The sequence below is a fragment of the Grus americana genome, chromosome 21, assembly GCF_028858705.1.
Source record: "Grus americana isolate bGruAme1 chromosome 21, bGruAme1.mat, whole genome shotgun sequence".
NCBI classification, from domain to species: domain Eukaryota; kingdom Metazoa; phylum Chordata; class Aves; order Gruiformes; family Gruidae; genus Grus; species Grus americana.
Genome location: NC_072872.1, coordinates 1094066 through 1116523, shown reverse-complemented (window position 1 = coordinate 1116523; position 22458 = coordinate 1094066). Strand labels below are relative to the sequence as shown.

Here is a 22458-nt window from a genome sequence, read left to right as displayed (position 1 = left end):
GCTATGGGGTCCGGGAGGGGGGGATATATGGGGCACCGAGTCCACAGGGGCTATAGGGGCTATAGGGGCTATAGGGGGACCCTGGGGGCACACGGGGGGGCTACAGGGGCCGTGGGGGTCACCGGGGGCAGGGGGGGATGGGGGCTATAGGCTCCCACGGGGGTGGGCTGGCTGGGTGCCGGGCGCCACGTCCTCCCAAGGCCAAGGTTAACGGTTAACCCACCCAGGTGGGTGCCGGGTGCCCGTTCCCAGGGGTGCCCTTGGGTGCCCCGATACCGCTGGGGATTTAAGGCCAGCAGCCACCCCGGTGCGCCCTGGCTGAGTCAGGACCGCGATGCTGAGCCTCCTCCTGCTGTTGGTGGCCGGCGGTAAGGTGTCCCCGAGCCCCCGCCCGCGTCCCCGAGCCCCCACCCACGTCCCCGACCTCGGGTGGGGTGACAGGTGCCCGGCGGGTGACGGGTGCCGTGTCCCACAGGCAGCCGGGCAGCGGCGCTGCCGGAGTCCCGGGTGGTGAACGGGGAGGATGCTGCACCCTACAGCTGGCCCTGGCAGGTGGGTGGCAGGGGGGTAGGGTGGGTGGTGGCACCCATGGGTGCTGTGGCACCCACCGGTGTCTCTGCAGATCTCGCTGCAGTACGAGCGGGACGGCACCTTCCGCCACACCTGCGGGGGCACCCTCATCACGGCCGACTGGGTGATGACGGCGGCGCACTGCATCTCGTGAGGGACCCGCGGCGGGTGCTGGGGGCGTGGGGTGCAGGGCGCGGGGGGGGTGCTGGGTGCAGGGGGGTACTGCGGGGCAGGGATGGGTGCAGCAGAGGTGCAGGGGGGTGCAGGGATGCGTGGGGGGTGCTGGGTGCACAGAGATTGCGCAGGGTGCGGGGATGGGTGCACAGAGGAGATGCAGGGTGCAGGGGCATGCGGGGTGCATGGGGGGTGCAGGTGTGGGTGCAGGGGGATGTAGGGTGCGGGGGGGGTGGTGCAGGGTGTCAAATGGGTGCAGGGGGGTGCAGGGATGGGTGCACCAAGGGGATGGGGGAGTGCAGGAGGGATGCAGGGTGCAGGGATGGGTGCAGGGATGGGTGCAGAGGTGATTTATGGTGCAGGATGGGCATGGGGGGGTTGCAGGGTGCATGGAGGGGTGCAGGGTGCGGGGAGGGGTGCTGGGTGTGGGGAGGGGTGCTGGGTGCAGGGGTGGGTGCACAGAGGGTATGGGAGGTATGGGGGAGTGCAGGGTGCGGGGATGGGTGCTGAGTGCAGGGCTGGGTGCAGGGAGGGGTGCTGGGCGCAGGGAGGGGTGCAGGGGTGATGTACAGTGCAGGATGGGGGCGTGGGGGGGTGCTGGGTGCAGGGGGGTGCGGGAACGCTGCGGTGTGCCCTGATGTCCCCCGATGTCCCCCGATGTCCCCCCAGCTCCACGCTCACCTACCAGGTGGTGCTGGGCGAGTACGACATGGCTGTGGGGGAGGGCCCCGAGCAGCACATCCCCGTGGCCCCCGCCGACATCTTCGTGCACCCCAAGTGGCAGAGCTCCTGCGTGGCCTGCGGGTGAGCGGGGGCCCCGGGAGGGGCGGGGGGGGTGTCCCCGGTCGGAGGGGGGCCCTGTCATCCCCCCCCCCGCCCCATGACGCGTGTCCCTGCACGGCAGCAACGACATCGCCCTGCTGAAGCTGCAGCGCCCGGCGGTGCTCAACTCCCAGGTGCAGACGGGGCAGCTGCCGGCCGCGGACACCGTCCTGCCCGACGGGTACCCCTGCTACCTGAGCGGCTGGGGGCGGCTGGCCAGTGCGTGCCCGCGACGGGGCGGGGGGACAGGGAGGGCTGGGGACGGGGAGGGGGGGAGGGCTGGGGAGATGGAGGGAAGGATGGATGAAGGGATGGATGGAGGGATGGAGGGATGGAGGGAAGGATGGGTGGAGGGAGGGAGGGAGGGATGGAGCGCCTGAAGGATGCAGGGATGGGTGGATGGATGGATGTGGAGCAGACACATGGAGGGAAGGACGGATGGAGGACAGATGAGGGATGGATGGATGAGGGATGGATGTGGAGTGGACAGACACAGGGACGGGCGAGGGATGGATGGGTGGCTGGGGGCACGGAGGGAGGGATGGAGGGAGGGAGGGATGTGGACAGACACACGCATGGATGGGTGGGTGGGCGATGGATGCGGACACACGGATGGACGGATGGACGGATGATGGGTGTGTGGATGGCCGGCCATGGCCAGGCAGTGCCAGCAGGCAGGACCCCGGCCGTGTCACCCCCTAACGCCCCGCTGGCAGCGGGGGGGGCGCTGCCGGATCGGCTGCAGCAGGCGCTGATGCCCGTGGTGTCCTATGAGCGCTGCACCCAGCCCGACTGGTGGGGCGTCCTCGCCATCCGCCGCACCATGATCTGCGCCGGCGGCGCCGAGAAGGCCGGCTGCAACGTGAGTGCCGCGCTGGGCCGGGCCGGGCGGATGCACCGGGACGTCCCCCCCCACCTCGGCGCTGACACCCTCCCCGTCCCGCACCCCAGGGCGACTCGGGGGGGCCCCTGAACTGCCAGGCGGCCGACGGGCACTGGGAGGTGCACGGCATCGCCAGCTTCGTCTCGGCGCTGGGCTGCAATGCGGACAAGAAGCCGACAGTCTTCACCCGCGTGTCCGCCTTCGAGGACTGGATCGCCGAGGTGGGCGACTGGGTGCCGGGGAAATGGGATGCTGTGATGTCAGGGTGTCAGGGCACCAGGGTGCTGGGTGCCAGGGCAGTGGGGTGCTGGGGTGTCGTGGTACCAGAGGAACACAGCACTGGGGTGCTGGGGTACCAGGGTGCCAGGGCAGTGGGGTGCCAGGGTGTTGGGGTGCCAGGGTGCTGGGTGCCAGGGCAGTGGGGTGCTGGGGTGTCAAGGTGTCAGGGTGCCGGGGCCCTGGGGTGCCGAGGTGCCAGTGCACCGGCATGCCTGGGTGCCATGGTGCTGGGGCACTGGGGTGCCAGGGTGCAGGGTGCCAAGGGACTGGGGCGCCACGGTTCTGGGGTGCTGGGTGCTGGGTGCCGCAAGTACCGGGGCACTGGGGTGCTTGGGTGTCATGGTGGTGAGGTGCCAGGGGAATACAGTGCTGGGGTGCCAGGGCATTGGGGTGCCATGGTGCTGGGGTGCCGGGGTGCTGGGGTACCTGGGTGCCCCAGTGCTGGGGTGCTACGTGGGTGCCGGGGTGCCACACCCCTCCCTGAGCGGCTTCTCCCTTCCAGATCATAAGCCAGAACTGAGCGCGGCGGCGGCACCCTCCTGGCACAGCATCGGGCAAATAAACCCACGGCTCTGGCACCGCGCGTCCTGTGCTGGGGTGTGGGCGGGTGCACGCGGGGGCACCGGCCGAGCAGACGTGGGGAGCACCCAGAGACGCCCAGATACCACGGGGATGGGCCCTCCCCCCCCCGAGGTGCCCTGAGGTCACGGGGATGGCCACATGCACACATCCCCCCACAACGTGCCCTGATGCCGCGGTGATGGCCACCCAGTGACCGTGGGGGATGGCCCCCCGAGGCGCCCCGAGGCCCCGGGGATGGCCCCCTCCGGGCGCCCCCAGGCCGGACGGCCACGGCCATGGCTCTCTCCCGTCGCCGTCGCTTCGCAACCGCTGCCGCCGGCGCGTGACCAGTGAACAAAGAGCCCTTTCACTGGCGACCCCGCCATGGCCGGCACCCCCGAGACCCCCAGCTGGGGCACCCAAGGTCCCCCCAACCCCCCCAGGCACCCCATGGGGATGGGTGCTATGAGCACCCCCCATTCCCCCACGGATCCGGGTGGAAAATTCCCACGGCGGGGCGCCGGGGCTGTATAAGTTTTATTGGCCCCTCGTCACTGTGTCCCGGGGGACCTTTGCTCTCCTCGTGGTGGCCCGGCGTCGCCCCCGTGGTCCGTCAGTGCCGCCCCGGCCCCGCCGCTATCATGGGCCCTTTGCTCGAGGTGGGGGGCTGAGGCCTCCCCAACTCGTGACACCCTTGCACAAGTGGGTGCCGTCCGCCAGAGGCCCCGGGGTGGGGTGGGGGGGCAGACACAGGGGTGACCTAACGTGGTGGCACCCGGCTGAGCCGGCCGCTTATTGGCATGGGGGGGGGGGCACCCACTGTGACCCCCCCCCACCAGCACCGTGAACACGGCGCGGGGTCGAGCCGCGCGGGGCTGCGACGGTGCCGTGCCCGGGGGTGGCAGCGGGCACAGGGAGCGCGGCGGTGCTGGGGTGCTGGGGGCTGGCACGGGTGCTGTGAGCGCGGGGTGGGTGCTGCAAGCATGCGATGGGTGCTGCGAGCGCGGTATGGGTGCTGTGGGCAGGATGTGGGTGCTGTAAGCACAGTGTGGGTGCTACGAGCACGATGTGGGTGCTGTGAGCATGGCATGGGTCGTGCCAAGTGTGGTATGGGTGCTGTGAGCATGACATGGGTGGTGCAAGCCTGGCACGGGTGCTGTGAGTGTGGCACAGGTGGATTCAGCCTGGCATGGGCGGTGCGAGCCTGGCATGGGTGCTACAAGGCTGGCATGGGTGCTGTGAGCCTGGCACGGGTGGTCCAGCCCTGGAACGGGCGTTACAAGGCTGGCATGGGAGCCGCGAGGCTGGCACGGGCGCTGTGAACCTGGCACGGGTGCCATGAGGCTGGCACGGCCGCCTGGCCCCCCCCGGGGCAGCTCCTCCTTCGCCGGCAGTGCCAGGCGCCTCCGAAAGCCCCCGTGTCCTCTGGCCGGACCCACCCCCGGCGCGGTGACTCAGCCCGCGAAGCCTTTCCTTATATAACGCGGCGTCGCCGTCGCGCCGGGGCGAACGCCCGCCGAACTGCCCCTGCCTCAGTTTCCCCCCCGCCTCGGCCGGGGCGTCACCGCTGCCACCGCCACCGCCGCAGCCATGTGGATGGTGTCACCGCCGGTCGGTAAGTGCCAACTTGACGCCCCGACGCCGCTCGGCTCCTTCGCGTCTTTCCTACACTCACCCACCCCTCAAAAATCGCCGTTTTGGAGGGTTTAGCAGAAAAATAAGGGTCACGGGCTGAGCGCTGCTTGCTCAGCCCTGCAAATTGGGGCAGAAAAGCAGAAATAACAATGAAGCAGCCCCAAAAAGACAGGTTAATTCTGCAGCTCCTCCGGCTGAACCCCCTTTTCTCCTCGTCCCTGGGGGGGGGTGAACCCCCCCAGGGGGCACAAGCCCCCCGTAACGCACATGGGGTCACCCGCGAAGAACCAAAACCGCTGTTTTTTACCCCAAAAAGAGTAGTAAAGAGCACCGGCAGCGGCGTGGGGTTGAGAAAGTCCATCCCACCCCGGCCCTTTGGTTTTGGGGTTAGAAATGACAACGGGCAAGTTTGGGCACCGCGGCGACGCCCAGGGATTATGATGCTCGCTGGCGCCTGGATCCGGTGTAGCGGCAGCACCGGTAACTCTCCCCAGGGGCCTGATCCTGCCCAGCACTGGGGAGGGTGGGGATGGCGATGGCGAGCCCCAAAATCGCCGGGTTTTGCCCCGTTTCGCCTTTGGAGACCCCAAAACCCACCGGATTAGCCCCAACCGAGGAAAAGAAGCAGGGGACGGTGCCGGGCATGCGCTCAGCTCCCCAAAAAACCACCAGATCTGGTAAAGTCCGAGGCGGTGGAGCAAGGGCAGCAGCAGATCGAGGGGGGATTTTCCATCCCCACCTGCCCAGCTCAGCCTGTACCGGCGGCTCGGGGCGCGGTGTCCAAAGGTCACCGGCGGTGGCCGCATCCATCCCACCGTCAGCACGCTGAGCCACCGACCCCGGCAGGATTCCCAAACCCAGGAATTTATTTTAACCCCTTGCAAATTAGGGTGGCTTTGGTGGTGGGTTTTTTTTATTATTTTTTAACACCCCAGGAGCCGTTTTCAGCGGCGTTTTGACGCCGGGACGGTGATGAATCGGCCTGGGCTCAGCCGGGAGCGGGTAAAAGGGGGGGGCGGCGAGGGGAGGGGGTGGTTTTTGTTTTGCTCTGACGTGCTGTTTTCTTTCAGATGAAGGATCTCACCAGCTTGCCTGGCTTTGGGACCACGGCAAAGGCAGGGTGCAAAGCCCACTAGTAGGACATGACCCTTAAACTCTTTCTCTAAAGCTTAGCTCTATAGGTACATAAGATCAATAGAGCTTAAAACCGGGGTTGGCTTTTAGTCTAAGCTTGGGTTTGGATTTATTTTTCTTTTTTTTTTTTTTTGCGGTTCTTTTATTGGTTTATTTGGTTTTATTATCACCTCCGGCGGGTAGATAAGAGGCAGGGCTTGCAAAACCAAGAAAAAAAACGTAATAAAAATCCCGCTGCTCGCTGAAAGTTTGGGAGTTTCGGTTCGAGGAGGGGGAACAGCCAGCAAGGCTCCCGCCATCGGCAGAAACCCCCCCCTCCCCGTCCCCCCAAATCTCCTCCAGCCCCTTCCCAGCGCTGGAAGGGGTGGGGGGCTGCGGGGTTTTGTTGTCCCCCCCTTTCCCCAGCATCGACTCGCTACCTCGGCGGGGGGTTTAAACACCTCCCCGGCTGGAAATCGGCCGCGGGTTCTGCTCTTCACCGGCCGCCTCGGCGGGTTGCAGGTATTTTCCAGTCCACCAAGAAGCTGTTCCTGAGCGAGCGAGCGGGCCGGGGTCAGACGCTGGAGTTCATCCGGAAAAATGCGGCTAACGGGCTCTCGGTGGCCAATCTGGTGGCGGGGCTCTCCTCCGTCCTCTGCAGCCTCAACAGGTGGGGAAAAAAAAGGAGAAATGGGGTAAAATGAAGGGGGTTAAGGGAGGGGGTGTCACCCCAGTTTCTTACCCTCTCCATCCTCCCCAGGCAATACCACCACTCGTGCTGGCTGCTGCTGGTAGGATTCCTGCTCGATCTGGCCGATGGCGCCGTCGCCCGACGGCTCGACGCCTGCTCGGCGTTGGGTGAGTGCATCCCGCCGCCCCAGGAAACCCCCCGCCGGGTTCTCCCCCTCCCCGTCGCCGTCTGGCAGCTGCCCGTTCGCTGCCCGCAGGTGCCAAACTGGACGATTTCGCCGACTTCACCACCTTCGGGCTGGCTACGTCTCTGCTGCTGCAGCCACGGGGCGTCCTGGACGGGCTGCTGGCCATTGCCTATGTGATGGCCGTATTCGCTCGCCTGTGCTTCTTCTCCAGCGGTAAGCCGGGCGTTTCGCGGGACGGCAGGGAGGGGCGGAAGGTTTTGGGGTGATTTTCCCCCCCCTCGGCTGAACGTCTGGCACCCAGCAGGGATCCCCTTCACGTACCGGGGGCTGCCCTGTCCCTACGCCTCCTCGCTGCTGGCGGGCACCTTCCTGCTGACGGGGGGTAATGTCACCCTGCTCTGCGTCGCCGCCATCGTCATGATCCTCTTCATGGTCGATCGGGGTTTCTACCCCCACGACAAGGTGCTGGAGTCCCAGCTCTGGAAGAAAGTGGTTTACGCCGGAGGTAAGGACGAGGACAAAATTAAGGCAGGGGGGTTAATTAAACCCACCGAGATGGTGGCGGAGGGGGAAGGAGCGGATCCCACAAAACGTTTCCCGATCTGCAGGGGTGGCCGCTGTTCTCTTCTCGCCAGCGGCGGTGGCTTCCGTCTATTGCCTCGCCTGGTCGACGTCCTACATCATCTTCCCCTGCGCCGTCTGGAGCTGCAAAGCCTAACCCTCGTCTCCGCCTAGTAAAGCCTTCCTCTTCTTCCTCCTCCTCCTCCACCGGGATGATCTCCCTCCGCTCTTCTCGCTGAATCTGAGCCACAGCAGGAGCCTGGTTAGAAAAGGGAAATGAGCAGTAGGAAAGGCTCTGCTTCAGGGGACCCCCAAAATACCCCCCTGCGCCCCGTCCCCCGAGGGGGGGACACGAGTGAACCCTCGTCCCCCACTACGAGAACAACAGCTCCGCCCCAGAGACCCCCAAACCCTTCCCCGTGCGAGGGGAACGTGAAATTTAGGGATCGCCGCCACTGTATGTTGTTAATTTATTACAAGGGGGAGGTTTACACCCCCAAAAAATGAGGACGCCCCCTCCCTGGGGGGGAGGAGGCCGCTGATCAAATCTCCAGAGAGTTTTTGAGACCCGATTCACCAGCAGAGTTTTGGTATTTATTAATTTTCCCGTCGCTGTATAGAAAGAATCTCTCTAATATTAGTGTTTTATTTCCCCCCCAACACTTCTCGGTGTTCGCTTGCTGGGGTGCGGGAGGGAGGCGGAAGGGGAAAGCGGGATTTAAAGCCGTCAATCCGAACTCTCTGGAAAGCCAGAGGATGCCGGACCGCGGCGGCTGGAAAGCCGAGGGCGTGTGGGTGGAGGAAGGAAACGAAGGTCAAACCTTGCGCCGAGCTGCGGAGAGAAACACTCGGGGTCCCCGGGGAGGCTCCTGCGGCACGAGCAGCTGCGAGAGCTGGATGCGGCCGAATCCAGGCACCGGCGGGCCAGGACCTTGGCGGGGAACCGGTGGACCGAGGTCCGGCTCGGCACAAAGAAGGCCGGAGCTGGCAGCCGGTGGCCGCAGCTGCTCTGGCCCCCGGCCCTGATCCAGCCACCCCCGCGCCATTCCCACCCGGCACCGGGGTGGGACGGAGCCACCGGCGCTGCTGAGGGAAACAGGAGCCGGAGAAACGTGGAATCACCACAGATTTTATTTAAAAAAAAAATCAACCAAACCAAAATGTTTGGTAATAAATAACAAAGGGCTTAAAAAAGGGGGTGGGTGGGCAGCAGATGGGGGAGCCTGAGGTCGTTTTGGGGGGCCACGCGTGCCGCCTCACTCGCCGGAGGCCTGCATCTGCTTGCAGAAGGAGTCGAACTGCTGCTGCTCCAGCTCCGTCATCACTCGGTTGAGGGCATAAATCTGGGGGAGGGGAGAGGGAAAAGAGGTGATGGGGGGGGTTCGGCCCCAGCGTTGCTGCCGTCCCCCCCCCCCGTCCTGCTGTGACCCCCCCGGTCGCTCACCTCCGCCCTCTGCCTCTGCTTCAGCTCCTGCTGGGCTGATTTCTGCTTGGCCTTCTCCAGCCGGGCTGACGGCTCCCGGGGCTTCGGCCTCTCCTTCCGCCCTGCCCCGCTCGGCTCCATGGCTGGAGCAGTGGGGGGGTGGGGAGGGTCACCTCAGGGCCCCCCTCCCCTCCTGCCAGCCCCACCGCCCTCAGCCCCCGGCCGGCCCCCATGTCCACCCCTGGTTCCACAGCCCCCTCGGCCTGCAGCTCTACCCCTGCCCCACGGCCCGCAACCCCCCCCCGAGCCAACCTCAGCTCCCATAGGGCCCCCCCAGCCATCCTGAGCCCCGCAGGTGCCCCCATAACACCCCCCGTGTCCCCCGGCCCCCTCAGCTGCCCCATCTCCCCGCACTCTGCCGCACAGCCCCCTCACAGCTGCCCCTCCATCCCCACAGCCCCCCGCTCCCCACAGCTCCCCCCATCCCCACAGCCCCCCGCTCCCCACAGCCCCCCTCCATCTCCACAGCCCTCCATCTCCACAGCCCCCCATGCCCACAGCTCCCCCCATCCATCTCCACAGCCCCCCCCAATCCCCGCAGCCCCCCGTACCGGCGGGGCCTTGCCCGGGCCAAGATGGCGGCGAGGCCCCGCCCACTCGGGGCGCAGCTGTCCGGCCTGCGGCGCACGCGCAGACGTGCCACAGGCGCGGCGGGCCTTCCCCCAGCGCGCATGCGCCGGCGCCCACCGCCGTGTGCCCAAGCGGGGCCAGCGAGAGCGCCGCGGAGTTGAACAGCGCCGCCTGGCGGGCGGGCGGGCAGCCGCGGGGGCGGTGCCCCAGTACGGTCCCAGTGACCCCAGTACGATCGGCACGGGGCCGCTGCGCCGTCCTGCACTGCCCTATAGCTCAGCACACCCTATAGATCACACCCCCTGTATATCACACCCCTATACATCATACCTGCTATATATCATCACACCCCCTATACATCATACCTCCTATATATCACACCCCCTATACATCACATCTCCCATAGCCCACCCCTATACATCACACCTCCTATATACCACACCCCTATACATCACACCCCCTATATATCACACCCCTATACATCACACCTCCTATATATCACACCCCCTATACATCACATCTCCCATAGCCCACCCCTATACATCACACCTCCTATATACCACACCCCTATACATCATACCTCCTATATATCACACCCCTATACATCACACCTCCTATATATCACACCCCCATACAGCATACCTCCTATATAGCCCACCCCTGTACCGCCTGACACGCGCAGCGCCCCACAGCAGTGCCCCACACTCCATGTCGTATCCCCTATACGTATATACATATATATACCTCCCGCGGCCCAGCCCCTCCCTGTGGTCCTACAGATAGCATCCCCTATATGGGAGCTGCTCCTATACATAGGCAGCAGCCCCTATAGAGACCCCTCCCCGCCCCCCCGGCGTCCCCGGGGCTGTGACAGCGTGGCACACGGCATACCACGGCACAGCACGTATGGCGCGGCACAGTATGGCACACCACGGTACGGCAAAGTACGCGTCATGTGGCACAGCACGGCGCAATACATACATCACGGTGCACCAAAGCATGGTACAGTACGTATAGCACGGCACAGTGTAGTACGTACGGTGTGGCGCAGCGTGGCACGGTGCAGTACGTACGGCACGGCACAGTCCGGTGCACGATGGCACAGTGCCATACATACAGCATGGCACAGCACGTATGGCACAGCACACCACGACACGCTGTGGTACGTATGGCGTGGCACAGCACGGTGCACGATGGCGCGGTGCCGTACACGTGGCACGGCACAGTATGTATGGCACGGCACGGCACGTACGGTGTGGCACAGCACGGCGCACCTCGGCACGCTGCAGCACGTACAGCACGGCGTAGCGCAGCACCTATGGCGTGGCACAGCACAGGCTGGCACAGCCTGGTACGGTGTGTATGGCACAGCACACTGCGGCACAGTGTGGTACGGCACACCCCAGCGCACCGCGGCACGGTGCTGTACCGGCAGCATGGCACGACACGGTGCACCACGGCACGGTGCAGTACGGCACAGTGCAGCACGTACGGCACATCCCAGTGGCACCACGGCACGGTGTGGTATGGCACAGCACGGTGCCGTACCCGCAGTATCGCACACCCTGGCACACCATGCACAGTGCAGCGGTGCCGTACCCGCAGTATGGCACACCCCGGCATGGTGCAGCGCATACGGCACACCCCGGCGCACCGCGGCATGGTGCCGTACCGGCAGCATGGCACGACACGGTGCACCACGGCACGGTGCAGTACGGCACAGTGCAGCACGTACGGCACATCCCAGTGGCACCACGGCACGGTGTGGTATGGCACAGCACGGTGCCGTACCCGCAGTATCACACACCCTGGCACACCATGGCACGGTGCAGCATGGCACGGCACGGTGCCGTACCCGCAGTATGGCACCCCCCGGCACGGTGCAGCGCATACGGCACACCCCGGCGCACCCCGGCACGGTGCCGTACCAGTGGCACGGCGCGCCCCGGCAGCCCCCCGCCCAGGGGTTCTCCACCACCCAGCCCCTTCTCTCCAAATCCTTTTATTGCAGCAGCCCGGCCCCCCCGCGCCGGGCCCCTCCTGGAAGCGCGGCACAGAGCGAACGGGGGGTGGAAACGCCGGATCCCGCCCAGCGCCGGCGGCAGTTCCTGGGGCAGGATCGGCCCCAACCTCCACCAAACTGCGGGCGAACGCCCGGGGAGGGGCGGGCGGGCGGTGGGGGGCAGAAGCCACCCCCCCCAGTCAGATGCGAACAGTGTTGATGCGCAGGGGCTGGACGTTCTTCCCGTTGGCGTGACTCTGCCCGGGGCTGAAATACGAGCAGAGCTTGCCGGGAAAGCGCTCCCGGAAGGTGTAGAGCCAGGACATGTCGTCGGCGTTGTAGAAGATGAGGAGCCCCTTGTCGTAGTCCAGGAAGACCCCCACCTTCTCCAACTTGCTCTTGACGTTGAGCCGGGTCCAGGGCTCGGTGCAGGCGCTGTACTGGTTCCCGTCGTGCATGACGATGCAATAAAACCCCCGGCTGGGTTGGATCTGGATGCTGCCCTTGCGGGTAACGGCTTCGTGGGCCAAACCGATCATCCACTGCGTCTTCTCGGAGACCACCACCTCCCAGTAGTGCACCCCGCCGCCGAACGCCTCCGAACCCAAAACCGAAACCTCCACGTCGAAGCGTTTGGGGGAGTCTTGCAGCGGCTGGGGGTGCAGGTTGCCGTACGCCACGATGGTGCAGTCGTCGGAGAGGATCAGGCGGTGGTGAGCCGTGCCGGGGTCCAGCGTCAGCGCCGCCGGCACTGCGGGGCGGGGGGACACACACAGACATCAGCGCAGGTTGGCTAAACCGCGGGGGTCACCGGTGCGCGCCCGTCCCTCGCCGGGAAGCCTCCCCCCACCCCGCCTCCGCCGCCTCGTCCCCGCGGCTCTCACCGGGATGAATGTCCTGGAAAAGGGATTTCCAGATGGTGTACTGCAGCGGCCCCATGTACTTGGAGGTGGGGAAGTCCTCGTAGGTCAGGTTGGTTTCGTGGATTTTCCCCTTCAGCCTGCGAGGGACACGATGGGGAATTGGGGGGGGGGACACCCCCACACCCCCCCCCGCAGGGGACCCCGGCGTCGCCTCGGTGCCGCTCACCTCTCGGAAAGGGACGCGACGCCGGCTAAAAAGACGTGTTTGTCGGCTTCGGCCAAGCGCTCCTGGAGGATCTGGCTGCCCTCCTGCACCTTGCGGAGCTGCTGGCTGTACCGCTGGATCTTCTGCTCGATGTCGGTCAGCGTCCGCGCCGTGTCCGCCTCCAGCTCCTCCAGCATCGCCTTCTGCCGCTCCCGCAGCAGCCGGTGCAACCGCTCGAAAGCCTCCCCGATAGTCACCCGCAGGCTCTTGGCTGAGGACTTTTTGGGGTGCGGGTGGGAGTCAGGAACCCCCAAACCCGCCCCGACCCCTCCATGAGTCCGTAATTGCCCAAATCAACCCCGTTAACCCAAACGATCCCGCGTGCTCCGAGCATCCAAGGATGGATGTTTGATCCCACGCCCCTACAGAAAACCTTAAAAATCCCCCCAAAACCCCAGGAATGGAGAGAAAAATTGAACCTCGCTGACAGTTGAACCCCTGAGCAAGGAGAAAGCGATAAATATAAAATACAAATTAATTAAAAAGATAAATAAAAGTAGCCCTGAAGGGAATTAAAGAGGGATGAGCAACTTGACGGGTGGCTTTGTTGAACAACGGGGTTTTGGAGAAGGAAAAAATGGGGCAGATCCCTGAAAGTGAGGGGTTTGGGGTCTTTGGAGGTCCCCAAATCAGGTCTGCAAGGCTTGGGGTGTTACTGGGGGGCACGGCCGCGTCCCCGCTCGTACCTTGGTCTCGGCCAGCTGCCGCTTGAGGAGGTGCAGGGCTTCGGTGTGGCCGCGCTCGCTCTCCTGCAGCCCCTGGAGCTGCTCCTTCAGCTCCCGCTGGGGAAAAAACCCAGAAAATAGGGGATTTGGGGGAAAAAAAAAAAAAAAAAGATCCCAGCAAGCAGCTCTCTTGCCAAAAGCCGGCTCGTGGGGTTACGGGGGACGTGGGGTTACGGGGGGCGTGGGAAAGGGGGTGCAGGGGGGGTGCAGGGGGTGCAGGGGCACGGTCGGTCGCTGCTGGCACAGGGGTCCCGTCCAGGGCAGAGCTGGGGGGTGGATGATGGATTGGGGGGCAGCTTGGAAGACCCATGGGGGTGCGCGGCCGGCTGGATTGGGGGTCCCAAAGGACCCCCCAGTGCGGATGGAGCCGGGGGGGATCCCATGGGGGCAGCCCCAGAAGTGTGGACAGACGGACGGGGGGAAACCCCGGGGCCGCCCCTGACCAGGACAGAAAGGGAGCAGGGACAGACGGGCGGGAGGTGACGCCCAGGCAAGAGGGGACAGACGGATGAAGGGGCTCGGAGGAGCCGCTCGGGGCAGGGGACCCTGCGGGGATGGTGCTCCAGGGCCAGGGAGGGACGGAGGGACGGACCCACCTGCAGCTCCTCAAAAGCGTCATCCACGTTGGTGACCTGGTGCTGCTCGTGCACGGCGGGCTCGTCGCAGAAGAAGCAGACGACGGCGCGGTCGGTGAGGCAGAAGAGTTTGACCTTCTCGTGGTCTTTGCAGGGGAAGGGGCTGCGCTGGGCGCCCAGGATGGCGTCCAAGGGAAAGGCGCTGTAACGCTCCACGATGTTGGCCAGCTTGAGGCTGGGGACCAGGGTGGGTTCGGCGAAGGTTCGGCGACACTCGGGGCAGTCGCGGGTGCCCTGGGGTTCCTGCCGTACCCAGTGCTCGGTGATGCACCGGCGGCAGAAGTAGTGCTCGCAGCCGAAGCTCACCGGGTCCTGGTAGATGCTCAGGCAGATGGAGCAGAGCAGCTCGTCCTTCAGGCTGCAGGCCATGGCTGGGGGGGCAGGTGGTAAAGGGGGGGGCCTGGGCAAAGGGGAGGAGGTTGGGGGGGGGGAATGGGGGGCCTGGGCGTGAGGCTGCACGTGAGGGGGCTGGGGAGGGGGGTTGCAATGGGGGAAATTGGGGGGTCAGGTTGCAAGGGGGGGGATTGGGGGGTCAGGCTGCAGTGAGGGGGCTGGAATGAGGGGAGTTGGGGGGTCAGGCTGGAATGGGGGGGCTGGAATGGGGGGAGTTGGGGGGGTCGGGCTGGAATGGGGGGGATGGAATGGGGGGAGTTGGGGGGTCAGGCTGCGATGGGGGGGAAATTGGGGGTCAGGCTGCAATGGAGGGGTTGCAATGGTGGGGAATTGGGGGGGGTCAGGCTGCAAGGGGGGGAATTGGGGGGTCAGGCTGCAATGGACAGGTTGCAGTGGGGGGGAATTGGGGGGGTCAGGCTGCAATGGGGGACAATTGGCAGGTTGGGCTGAAATGGGGGGGTTGCTATGGGGGGACTCGGGGGATCAGGTTGCACTGGGGGTAACTGGGGGTGAAGCCAACATGGGGAAGCTCCAGGGGGAGATACAATGGGGTTGCAATGGGAGTGGAAAGGGGGTGAAGCTGATGTGGGGGGGGTGCAATGGGGGGACAGGGGGTGAAGCCCCAGCCCGGCGGTGAGGCTGCAGCGGGGGCCCCAGGGGGGCGGCTGCCATGGGGGGCCGGGGGTGAAGCCGCACCGGGGGCCCGCGGGTTCGAGACCGCTCCCCGCTCCCGCCGGGACCCGGGTTCGAGACCGCTGCCCGCCCCGCGCCCCGCCAAGACCCCGGGTTCGAGCCCACCCTCCGCCTTCTCCCGGCCGCCGGCGCCCGCTGCCCTCACCCAGCCGCAGTCGGTGCCGGTGCCCGGTGCGGGATGGAACGATCCCGCCGCCGCCGCCGCCTCACAGCGCGCCCCGCCGCGACGGGCGGGGGGTGGGCGAGGAGGAGGGGGCGGGGCCGCCCGGCACTTCCTGCCCGCCCCCCGCCTCCTCCTCCCCCCCCCCCCGCGCAGCCACAGTGGTTCCGCCCCCGCCCCAGTGTCCCCCGCGCGGCGCGGCCCACCGGAGCGCACCACCGCCCGCCCGCGGGGGGGGAGAGGGGGGCGCTCTTAAAGGGGCCGCGGCGCCGCTTGGGGGGGCTCTTAAAGGGGCCGCGGCGCTTGGGGCCGCCCCCCGGGGCCACTCCCCGGGCTCTGCCGGGGGCTCCAGCCCGACCCTCGGCCCCGCAGCACCCCCCTCCGCGGCACCTCCACTCGCGTCCCGCCGCCTCCAGCCGTCCGTCTGTCCGGCCATCCGGCCGCCACCCGTTTGCCCTCCCAGCCCTCGGTCCGTTCTGTCCCTCCGTCCGTCCGGCTGTCTGTCCGTCCCTCAGTCCCCCGTCCAGCCACCTCCCTGTCCATCCCTCCATCCCCCATCTGTCCATCCTGCTGTCCTTCCTGCCGTCCCTCTGTCCCTCCATCCCTCCATCCATCCATCCCTTTGTCCATCCATCCGTCTGTCCATCCTTCCATCCATACCTCTGCCGTCCATCCATCTCTTCATCCATCCATCCCTCCATCCCTTTGTCCATCCATCCGTCTGTCCATCCTTCCATCCATACCTCTGCCGTCCATCCATCTCTTCATCCATCCATCCCTCCATCCCTTTGTCCATCCATCCCTTCATCCGTCCATCCCTCTGTCCGTCCATCCCTCTGTCCATCCATCTGCCCACCCCCAGCTTTCCGTGCCCACCCCACAGTGTCGTCCCCGCAGGGCACCCATGGGGACAAGGGACCGGGCACACCACAGGTGACACTGGCACAGCTATTGCTGAGAAAACACCCCTTTTCCCGGAATTTTACCAATTTGACCACAATTCACATTGAGAGGACTTTTGGGTGACGGGCATCTGCTGTCCCCTCCCATGGTCACCATGATGCTCGACCACGGTGGTGGGACCTATGGGGACCCATGGGGACCTATGGGAACTTATGGGGACCTATGGGGACTTATGGGGACTTATGGTAACCTATGGCAACCTATGGGGACCTATGGGGACTTATGGGGACCTATGGGAACCTATGGTGACCCATGGGGACCTATGGGGACCTATAGGGACCGGAGGGCTTTGCCAGCACCGGCTGCCCCACGGCGAAGCTCTCACCCCCCCAAAAGAGCCTGGGGAACCCCCCGAGGACCAAGCAAGCCAGAGGATGGGTCCCCCCAGCCCCGGGGCAGGAGGGGGGTGGCGGGCAGGGGACGAGGGGGTCTGGGGCCGGGGAACGGGGGCGGAGGGGGGACACGGGCACACGTGGACACACACACAGTTCCCGGGGCGGGGGGGGTTAAGCTGCATATTTCGGAGGCAGTGTGAGCGCCTGGCCGGGCGCCAAAGGGAACAAACTCTTCGGCTTTCACCGCCGAATCGCCCCGCTCCGGTTACCGGCACCCCCATGTCCTCCATCCCCCCTCCAGCACAACCCGGGGTACCCCCCCCCCGCCGTATCCCATCCCCTCCTTTCAGGGAATAACCACCCACGTTGTTCCTCTTCCCACCAGGCCCGAAAAGCTTGGAAAAAGCCAAAAAAAAAAACAACCCAGAAAAAAAATTTAAAAAAAATAAACCCACATGGGTTTGGTTTTTTCTGCTTGTTTTTCTGCATTAGGAATTCAGGTCTTGTCTCCCCTCCGGGACCCACCGGGGACCGAGGAACGGCTGAAATTAAATCATCAAAGAGCCGCGCCGGCGCGCCGGGATGGGGCCAGCTCTGCTGGAGAAAAAAGAAAAATCACCTTTTTTGTTACCCCAAATCCAGCCCAGCTCAGATTCAGGGCCGGAGGGGTCTCCCGTCCTGGGTCGTTAACGGGTTATGATTTAATTTGTATCCCAAAAGAGCCGGGAAATTTGGGCGACGGAGAGCATCGTCCTGCCGGACCACGTGGCGGCCAGCCGGGGTTGCCGTCGCTCATCCCGGCGGCTCGTTAGGCAACGAAGGGAAACCGCGGGGCGGGTGTGTTTGGGCAAACAGGGAAATTAATCCCGGTTAATTAGTAAATTGGCTTCGTTACCTCCAGGTAACCCCAGCACGAGCCGGGAGGGGGGCTCAATTCCCTGTTTTTTTTGGGGGGCGGGGGGGGCACGCAGCCCCTTTCTCTGCCGTGGCTCCATCGTGCCAGAGGACGCCGGGACGGCACGAGGGTCCGGGCGACGCGGCAAAGCGCGACGATGCGCCCGCCGGGCAGGGAAAACCCTGCTCCTTCCCACGTGTGCCGCGTGTGCCGGCTCTGCCCGCGGGATGCCGGCGGGAAGGGAGGCCCCCGAACCGCCGAGCTGGAATTTTCCCTCCCCGGCGCCCGATGAAACGGCGCTGCCGGCGGGATGGGCACGCCGGGACGTGCCCGCTTGGCTCTCGGTATGCGTGCTTCCATCCCGGCACGCTGGCGGAGAGCCGGGAGCATCCCTCGCCGTTTGTCGAGGCCTCCCGTTATCGGAGCCCGCCTTGGTGCTGGGTTTTAAGCCCGGCCTGGCTAGGCTCGGTTTAAGGAGTCCCCTCCTGATGGCGTCGCGGGAAGGGGATTTTAGCTGAAACCCCCGCCACGGAGAGCGCGAGGACGCAGGAAGCCGCCCCACGCTGACGCTTTTCATCTCCTAAGTGCTTTGCAAACATTAACTAATTAATCCTAATTAACTCATTACCTAATTAGAACCAAACGGCCCTCCCGTTTACCAGGAGAAAGGAAATTCGTGCGCCTTCGTTTCCACCCCCCCCCAGACACCCCAAAACCTCCATCGGCGTTGGCGAGGACCTCGGCGCACGACCTCCGACCTGGATCACCATGAGTCCGGGGTGAAAAAACCCACTTTACGGGTTCGTTAGCCCCAAGAAACTGGGAATAAGGATTTCCACCCGTCCGGGCTGAGCAGCACTGGGAACGCTGGCATCACCGACACCCGGCGCGGCCACGCCGTCGCGGGGACACCTCCTGCAGGGCAGGCGGCGGGCGCTTTCGGCATTTTTTCATGGAAAACGAGGGATTTCTTGTGAAGGAAGCGAGCGGGTGGGCGGGACGGAGGCGTTTTGGAGAGGCGATTCCCCAAGGATTTCCTGCCCGGAGTCCCGCAGACGGGGACACGGACCTTGGGGACACCGAAGCAGCTGGCCGGGACCCCCTGCGTCGCCCCTCAGGGACCGCGGTTTCCCACCGGCACCCCCAGGCCGCCCTCCAGAAACATCTCCCCTTCTCCGCCGAGCCAGCCGGAGGGGGTTCGCCGAGCACCGGTGCTGTGCCAGATGGATCCGGCGTGACGGCCATGCCGAAACGGGAAGGAGCCGCCATTCCAGGGGGAACGCACAGGTGTATTGGCCCCGCGGCTTTGCCGAACCCCCCGCGGCGGTGATTTACGGCGGTGATTTACCTCCGCTCCTGCCTTCCTCTCCTTTTAATCGCGGTCGGATCTATCCCGGGGGCAAAACCAGCCTTGGAACCATCTCGTTGGGTTTTTTTTTTTTTATTTGGGAAGACGAGCGCTTATTTCCTCCATTTTACACCCCAGGATGGAGACGGGCAAGGGTTTATTCTTATTACTTTATTTTTTTAATTTTTTTTTTAATCCCTGCATACCAACCACCTCCCCAGGAAAGGGGCCCCTTTCCCACACCCAAGATTAAATCCACCCAACGTAAGATCGGGAAAAAAAAAAGCCCGGAGCGTTCCTTATCTCAACAAGGACGGTCCCAGGAGATGTTCACCAACCCTTGACGGACCCCCCCCGACGTAGGTTTGGGGTTGGACAAGAATCCTCTGAAACGGTGCGGAGGTTTAAAACTGCCGGTTTCATAATCACGGCCAAAAAAAAAAAAAAAAAGAAATATTAAAAATCCCGGCAGCCGAAAGCCCCGGCGCTGCGGCAGAAGTGAAAGCGCCGATGAAAATAAACCCAACGGGGGGGAATTTGGCGGCGGCGGGGACAGACACCGGTGGCTTAAAGGACACCAGGGAAGCTCCGAGATGTTCCAGCCTGTCCTGGCGTCCCGTTTTGGGGTGACACCAGCGTCGAGTGGGAACTGCTAGGTGTCGACGTCTGCAAATCAGATGAAAAGGGAGTTTTTGAGCTGCTGGCTGAGGTCCTTGGCTGAGTCACGGATAATTAATGGCCCTGGGGACCGCCACGATGGGGAAATGTTGGGCGATGGGGGATCCCAGGCCAGTCAGCTGGGGGTGGTGCTCGAGAAGCGGAGGGGACGTGGGTAGGGGACGCAGCCAGACACGAGAGGGCACTGGGGGTGACAGCGCTTCTTCCCCAGCGCCATCACCTTGGCCAGGACCTTCCCCAGGGTCTTCATGCTTGCCCAGGGCAGCTGTAGATGGATGTCCACAACTCAGCGGAGATCTCTTGGAAGCTCATCCCACCTCATCCCATCCCACCTCATCCCATCCCATCCCATATTACCTCATCCTATCTGAACTCAACCCATCCCCATCCCATCCCCATCCCCATCCCCATCCCATCCCATCCCCATCCCATGTCACCTCATCTCATCCCAATTCATCCCACCTCATCCCATGCCACCTCATCTCATTTCATCCCATCCCACCACATCCCATCCCCATCCCATCCCCATCTCATCCCATCCCATCCCATCCCATCCCCATCCCATCCCCATCCTATCCCATCCCATCCCCATCCCCATCCCATCCCCATCCCACCTCATCCCACCTCATCCCATCCCCATCTCCATCCCCATCCCCATCCCCATCCCATCCCAATCCCATCCCCATCCCATGCCACCTCATCTCATTTCATCCCATCCCACCACATCCCATCCCCATCCCATCCCCATCCCATGCCACCTCATCTCATCTCATCCCATCCCATCCCATCCCATCCCCATCCCATGTCACCTCATCTCATCCCAATTCATCCCACCTCATCCCATGCCACCTCATCTCATTTCATCCCATCCCACCACATCCCATCCCCATCCCATCCCCATCTCATCCCATCCCATCCCATCCCCATCCCATCCCCATCCCATCCCCATCCTATCCCATCCCATCCCCATCCCATCCCCATCCCATCCCCATCCCATCCCCATCCCCATCCCATCCCCATCCCATCCCCATCCCACCTCATCCCACCTCATCCCATCCCCATCTCCATCCCCATCCCCATCCCCATCCCATCCCCATCTCCATCCCACCTCATCCCATCCCCATCCCATCCCAATCCCATCCCCATCCCCATCCCATCCCCATCTCCATCCCATCCCCATCCCATCCCCATCCCATCCCAATCCCATCCCCATCCCATCCCCATCCCATCCCCATCCCAATCCCATCCCCATCCCAATCCCCATCCCCATCCCATCCCCATCTCCATCCCACCTCATCCCATCTCCATCCCACCTCATCCCATCCCCATCCCATCCCAATCCCATCCCCATCCCCATCCCATCCCCATCTCCATCCCATCCCCATCCCATCCCCATCCCATCCCAATCCCATCCCCATCCCATCCCCATCCCATCCCCATCCCAATCCCATCCCCATCCCAATCCCCATCCCCATCCCATCCCCATCTCCATCCCACCTCATCCCATCTCCATCCCACCTCATCCCATCCCAATCCCATCCCCATCCCATCCCCATCCCCATCCCCATCCCCATCCCATCCCATCCCCATCCCATCCCCATCCCATCCCATCCCCATCCCCATCCCATCCCCATCCCATCCCATCCCCATCCCATCCCCATCCCCATCCCATCCCCATCCCATCCCATCCCCATCCCATCCCCATCCCATCCCCATCCCCATCCCCATCCCATCCCCATCCCATCCCCATCCCATCCCATCCCCATCCCATCCCCATCCCCATCCCATCCCCATCCCATCCCATCCCCATCCCATCCCCATCCCCATCCCCATCCCCATCCCCATCCCATCCCATCCCCATCCCCATCCCCATCCCATCCCCATCCCATCCCAATCCCATCCCATCCCATCCCATCCCCACCCCACCCCACCCCACCCCATGGACACCCCCCGTACCAGTCAGGGCTCTGCCCACTCAGGGGACCCCCCCTCCCCCATTGCCTTGACCACCCCGTTTGGGAAAGGGCGAAAAATCCCCATTTTATTTTTTTTAAATTATTTTTAAATCGGAACCTCAGCAGCCTGAACGTTGGGGGGACGGGGGGGGACCCCAGTGGGACCTGCCCCCCCCTTCCCTCGTGGGCTGTGTGTGCAGGGTGGGGGCGAGGGGCTGGGGGGGACCGTGGGATCGAAACGCTGGCAACCCCGAGAAAGAAATGGAAAAGTAAAATGGGGGGGTGGATAAGGGCCGGGGGTGGGGGGTGCAGGGCCCCCGGCATGGGGTGGGGGGTGCAGGGTGGTGACTGGGGGTGCACGTGCTCCCACGGTGCCCAGCGGAACCCGAACTGCTGGGGGTCGGGGGGGTGTATGGGGGTGTGGGGGGGCGGGATGAGGGGGGCAGTGTCTGGGGTGGTGGGGGGTGTCTGTGGGGGGCAGGGTGTGTGTGGGGTGTCTGTGGGGGGTGGGGGTGTGTGTGTGGAGGGTGTCCGTGGGGGGTGTGTGGGGGGGGTGTGTGTGGGTGTCTGTGGGGGGCAGGGTGTGTGTGGGGTGTCTGTGGGGGGTGGGGGTGTGTGTGTGGAGGGTGTCCGTGGGGGGTGTGTGGGGGGGGTGTGTGTGGGTGTCTGGGGGGGGCAGGGTGTGTGTGTGTGTGGGGAGCAGTGGGGGTGTGTGTGTGTGGGGGGGGTGTCTATGTGTGTGTGTGGGTGTGTGTGTCTGTGAGGGGGCAGGGTGCGTGTGTCTGGGGGGGTGTGTGGGGGGGCACGGGGTGTGTGTGTGTGGAGCAGTGGGGGTGTGTGTCTGGGGGGGGTGTCTGTGTGTGGGGGGTGTGTGTCTGTGGGGGTCTCTGTGTGTGTGTGTGTGTGTCCGGGGGGGTCCCTGTGTCCGGGGGGGTCCCCGTGTCTGGGGGGGGCGGTGCCGGCCGTGCCGGGCGCGTCCCGCGCTGGGCGGGCGGGGGCGGGGGCGGGCGCGGGGGCGG

At 64.7% G+C, this 22458-nt stretch overlaps 4 protein-coding genes across 5 annotated transcripts; 2 read left to right on the top strand and 2 right to left on the bottom strand.

Moving 5' to 3' along the window:
* Window positions 1–249: 249 nt before the first annotated feature.
* Window positions 250–3306, top strand: CELA3B (chymotrypsin like elastase 3B). The gene is made up of 8 exons (XM_054849553.1): window positions 250–368; window positions 476–552; window positions 623–720; window positions 1414–1548; window positions 1649–1785; window positions 2283–2428; window positions 2518–2670; window positions 3231–3306. The coding sequence occupies exons 1-8, from the start codon at window positions 335–337 to the stop codon at window positions 3246–3248; spliced, it is 798 nt and encodes a 265-aa protein (XP_054705528.1). The 5' UTR covers window positions 250–334; the 3' UTR covers window positions 3249–3306.
* A 145-nt stretch (window positions 3307–3451) lies between these two features.
* On the top strand, window positions 3452–7660 carry TMEM269 (transmembrane protein 269). 2 transcript variants are annotated; one of them, XM_054849555.1, is made up of 6 exons: window positions 3452–4904; window positions 6560–6707; window positions 6798–6895; window positions 6985–7128; window positions 7220–7420; window positions 7524–7660. In XM_054849555.1, the coding sequence occupies exons 1-6, from the start codon at window positions 4880–4882 to the stop codon at window positions 7631–7633; spliced, it is 726 nt and encodes a 241-aa protein (XP_054705530.1). In that variant the 5' UTR covers window positions 3452–4879; the 3' UTR covers window positions 7634–7660. The 2 variants fall into 2 exon arrangements, with proteins under 2 accessions (XP_054705530.1, XP_054705529.1); XM_054849554.1 differs by having other exon boundaries at window positions 7217–7420.
* A 929-nt stretch (window positions 7661–8589) lies between these two features.
* SVBP (small vasohibin binding protein) lies at window positions 8590–9621 on the bottom strand. Its single transcript, XM_054849556.1, has 3 exons — window positions 9511–9621; window positions 8921–9042; window positions 8590–8819 (listed from the first exon to the last, which is right to left on the bottom strand). Exons 2-3 carry the CDS (start codon window positions 9038–9040, stop codon window positions 8733–8735), a joined length of 207 nt encoding a protein of 68 aa, XP_054705531.1. The 5' UTR covers window positions 9041–9042; window positions 9511–9621; the 3' UTR covers window positions 8590–8732.
* Window positions 9622–11513: 1892 nt separating this feature from the next.
* On the bottom strand, window positions 11514–15418 carry ERMAP (erythroblast membrane associated protein (Scianna blood group)). The gene is made up of 6 exons (XM_054849529.1): window positions 15251–15418; window positions 13981–14390; window positions 13346–13441; window positions 12621–12877; window positions 12416–12531; window positions 11514–12282 (listed from the first exon to the last, which is right to left on the bottom strand). The coding sequence occupies exons 2-6, from the start codon at window positions 14386–14388 to the stop codon at window positions 11732–11734; spliced, it is 1428 nt and encodes a 475-aa protein (XP_054705504.1). The 5' UTR covers window positions 14389–14390; window positions 15251–15418; the 3' UTR covers window positions 11514–11731.
* Window positions 15419–22458: the final 7040 nt, after the last annotated feature.

Excerpts from the sequence above, each read along its gene's own strand:
- CELA3B (XM_054849553.1), top strand. The coding sequence starts at position 335 with ATGCTGAGCCTCCTCCTGCTGTTGGTGGCCGGCG. Across the intron at positions 369-475 it reads CCTGCTGTTGGTGGCCGGCG|GCAGCCGGGCAGCGGCGCTG; the intron begins GTAAGGTGTCCC and ends CGTGTCCCACAG. Across the intron at positions 1,786-2,282 it reads CGGCTGGGGGCGGCTGGCCA|CGGGGGGGGCGCTGCCGGAT; the intron begins GTGCGTGCCCGC and ends CCCCGCTGGCAG.
- TMEM269 (XM_054849554.1), top strand. The coding sequence starts at position 4,880 with ATGTGGATGGTGTCACCGCCGGTCG. Across the intron at positions 4,905-6,559 it reads GATGGTGTCACCGCCGGTCG|GTATTTTCCAGTCCACCAAG; the intron begins GTAAGTGCCAAC and ends GGCGGGTTGCAG. Across the intron at positions 6,708-6,797 it reads GTCCTCTGCAGCCTCAACAG|GCAATACCACCACTCGTGCT; the intron begins GTGGGGAAAAAA and ends CATCCTCCCCAG.
- SVBP (XM_054849556.1), bottom strand. The coding sequence starts at position 9,040 with ATGGAGCCGAGCGGGGCAGGGCGGAAGGAGAGGCCGAAGCCCCGGGAG. Across the intron at positions 8,820-8,920 it reads AGCAGAGGCAGAGGGCGGAG|ATTTATGCCCTCAACCGAGT; the intron begins GTGAGCGACCGG and ends CCCCTCCCCCAG.
- ERMAP (XM_054849529.1), bottom strand. The coding sequence starts at position 14,388 with ATGGCCTGCAGCCTGAAGGACGAGCTGCTCTGCTCCATCTGCCTGAGC. Across the intron at positions 13,442-13,980 it reads ACGCTTTTGAGGAGCTGCAG|CGGGAGCTGAAGGAGCAGCT; the intron begins GTGGGTCCGTCC and ends TTTTTTCCCCAG. Across the intron at positions 12,283-12,415 it reads TTTCCAGGACATTCATCCCG|TGCCGGCGGCGCTGACGCTG; the intron begins GTGAGAGCCGCG and ends CCCGCCCCGCAG.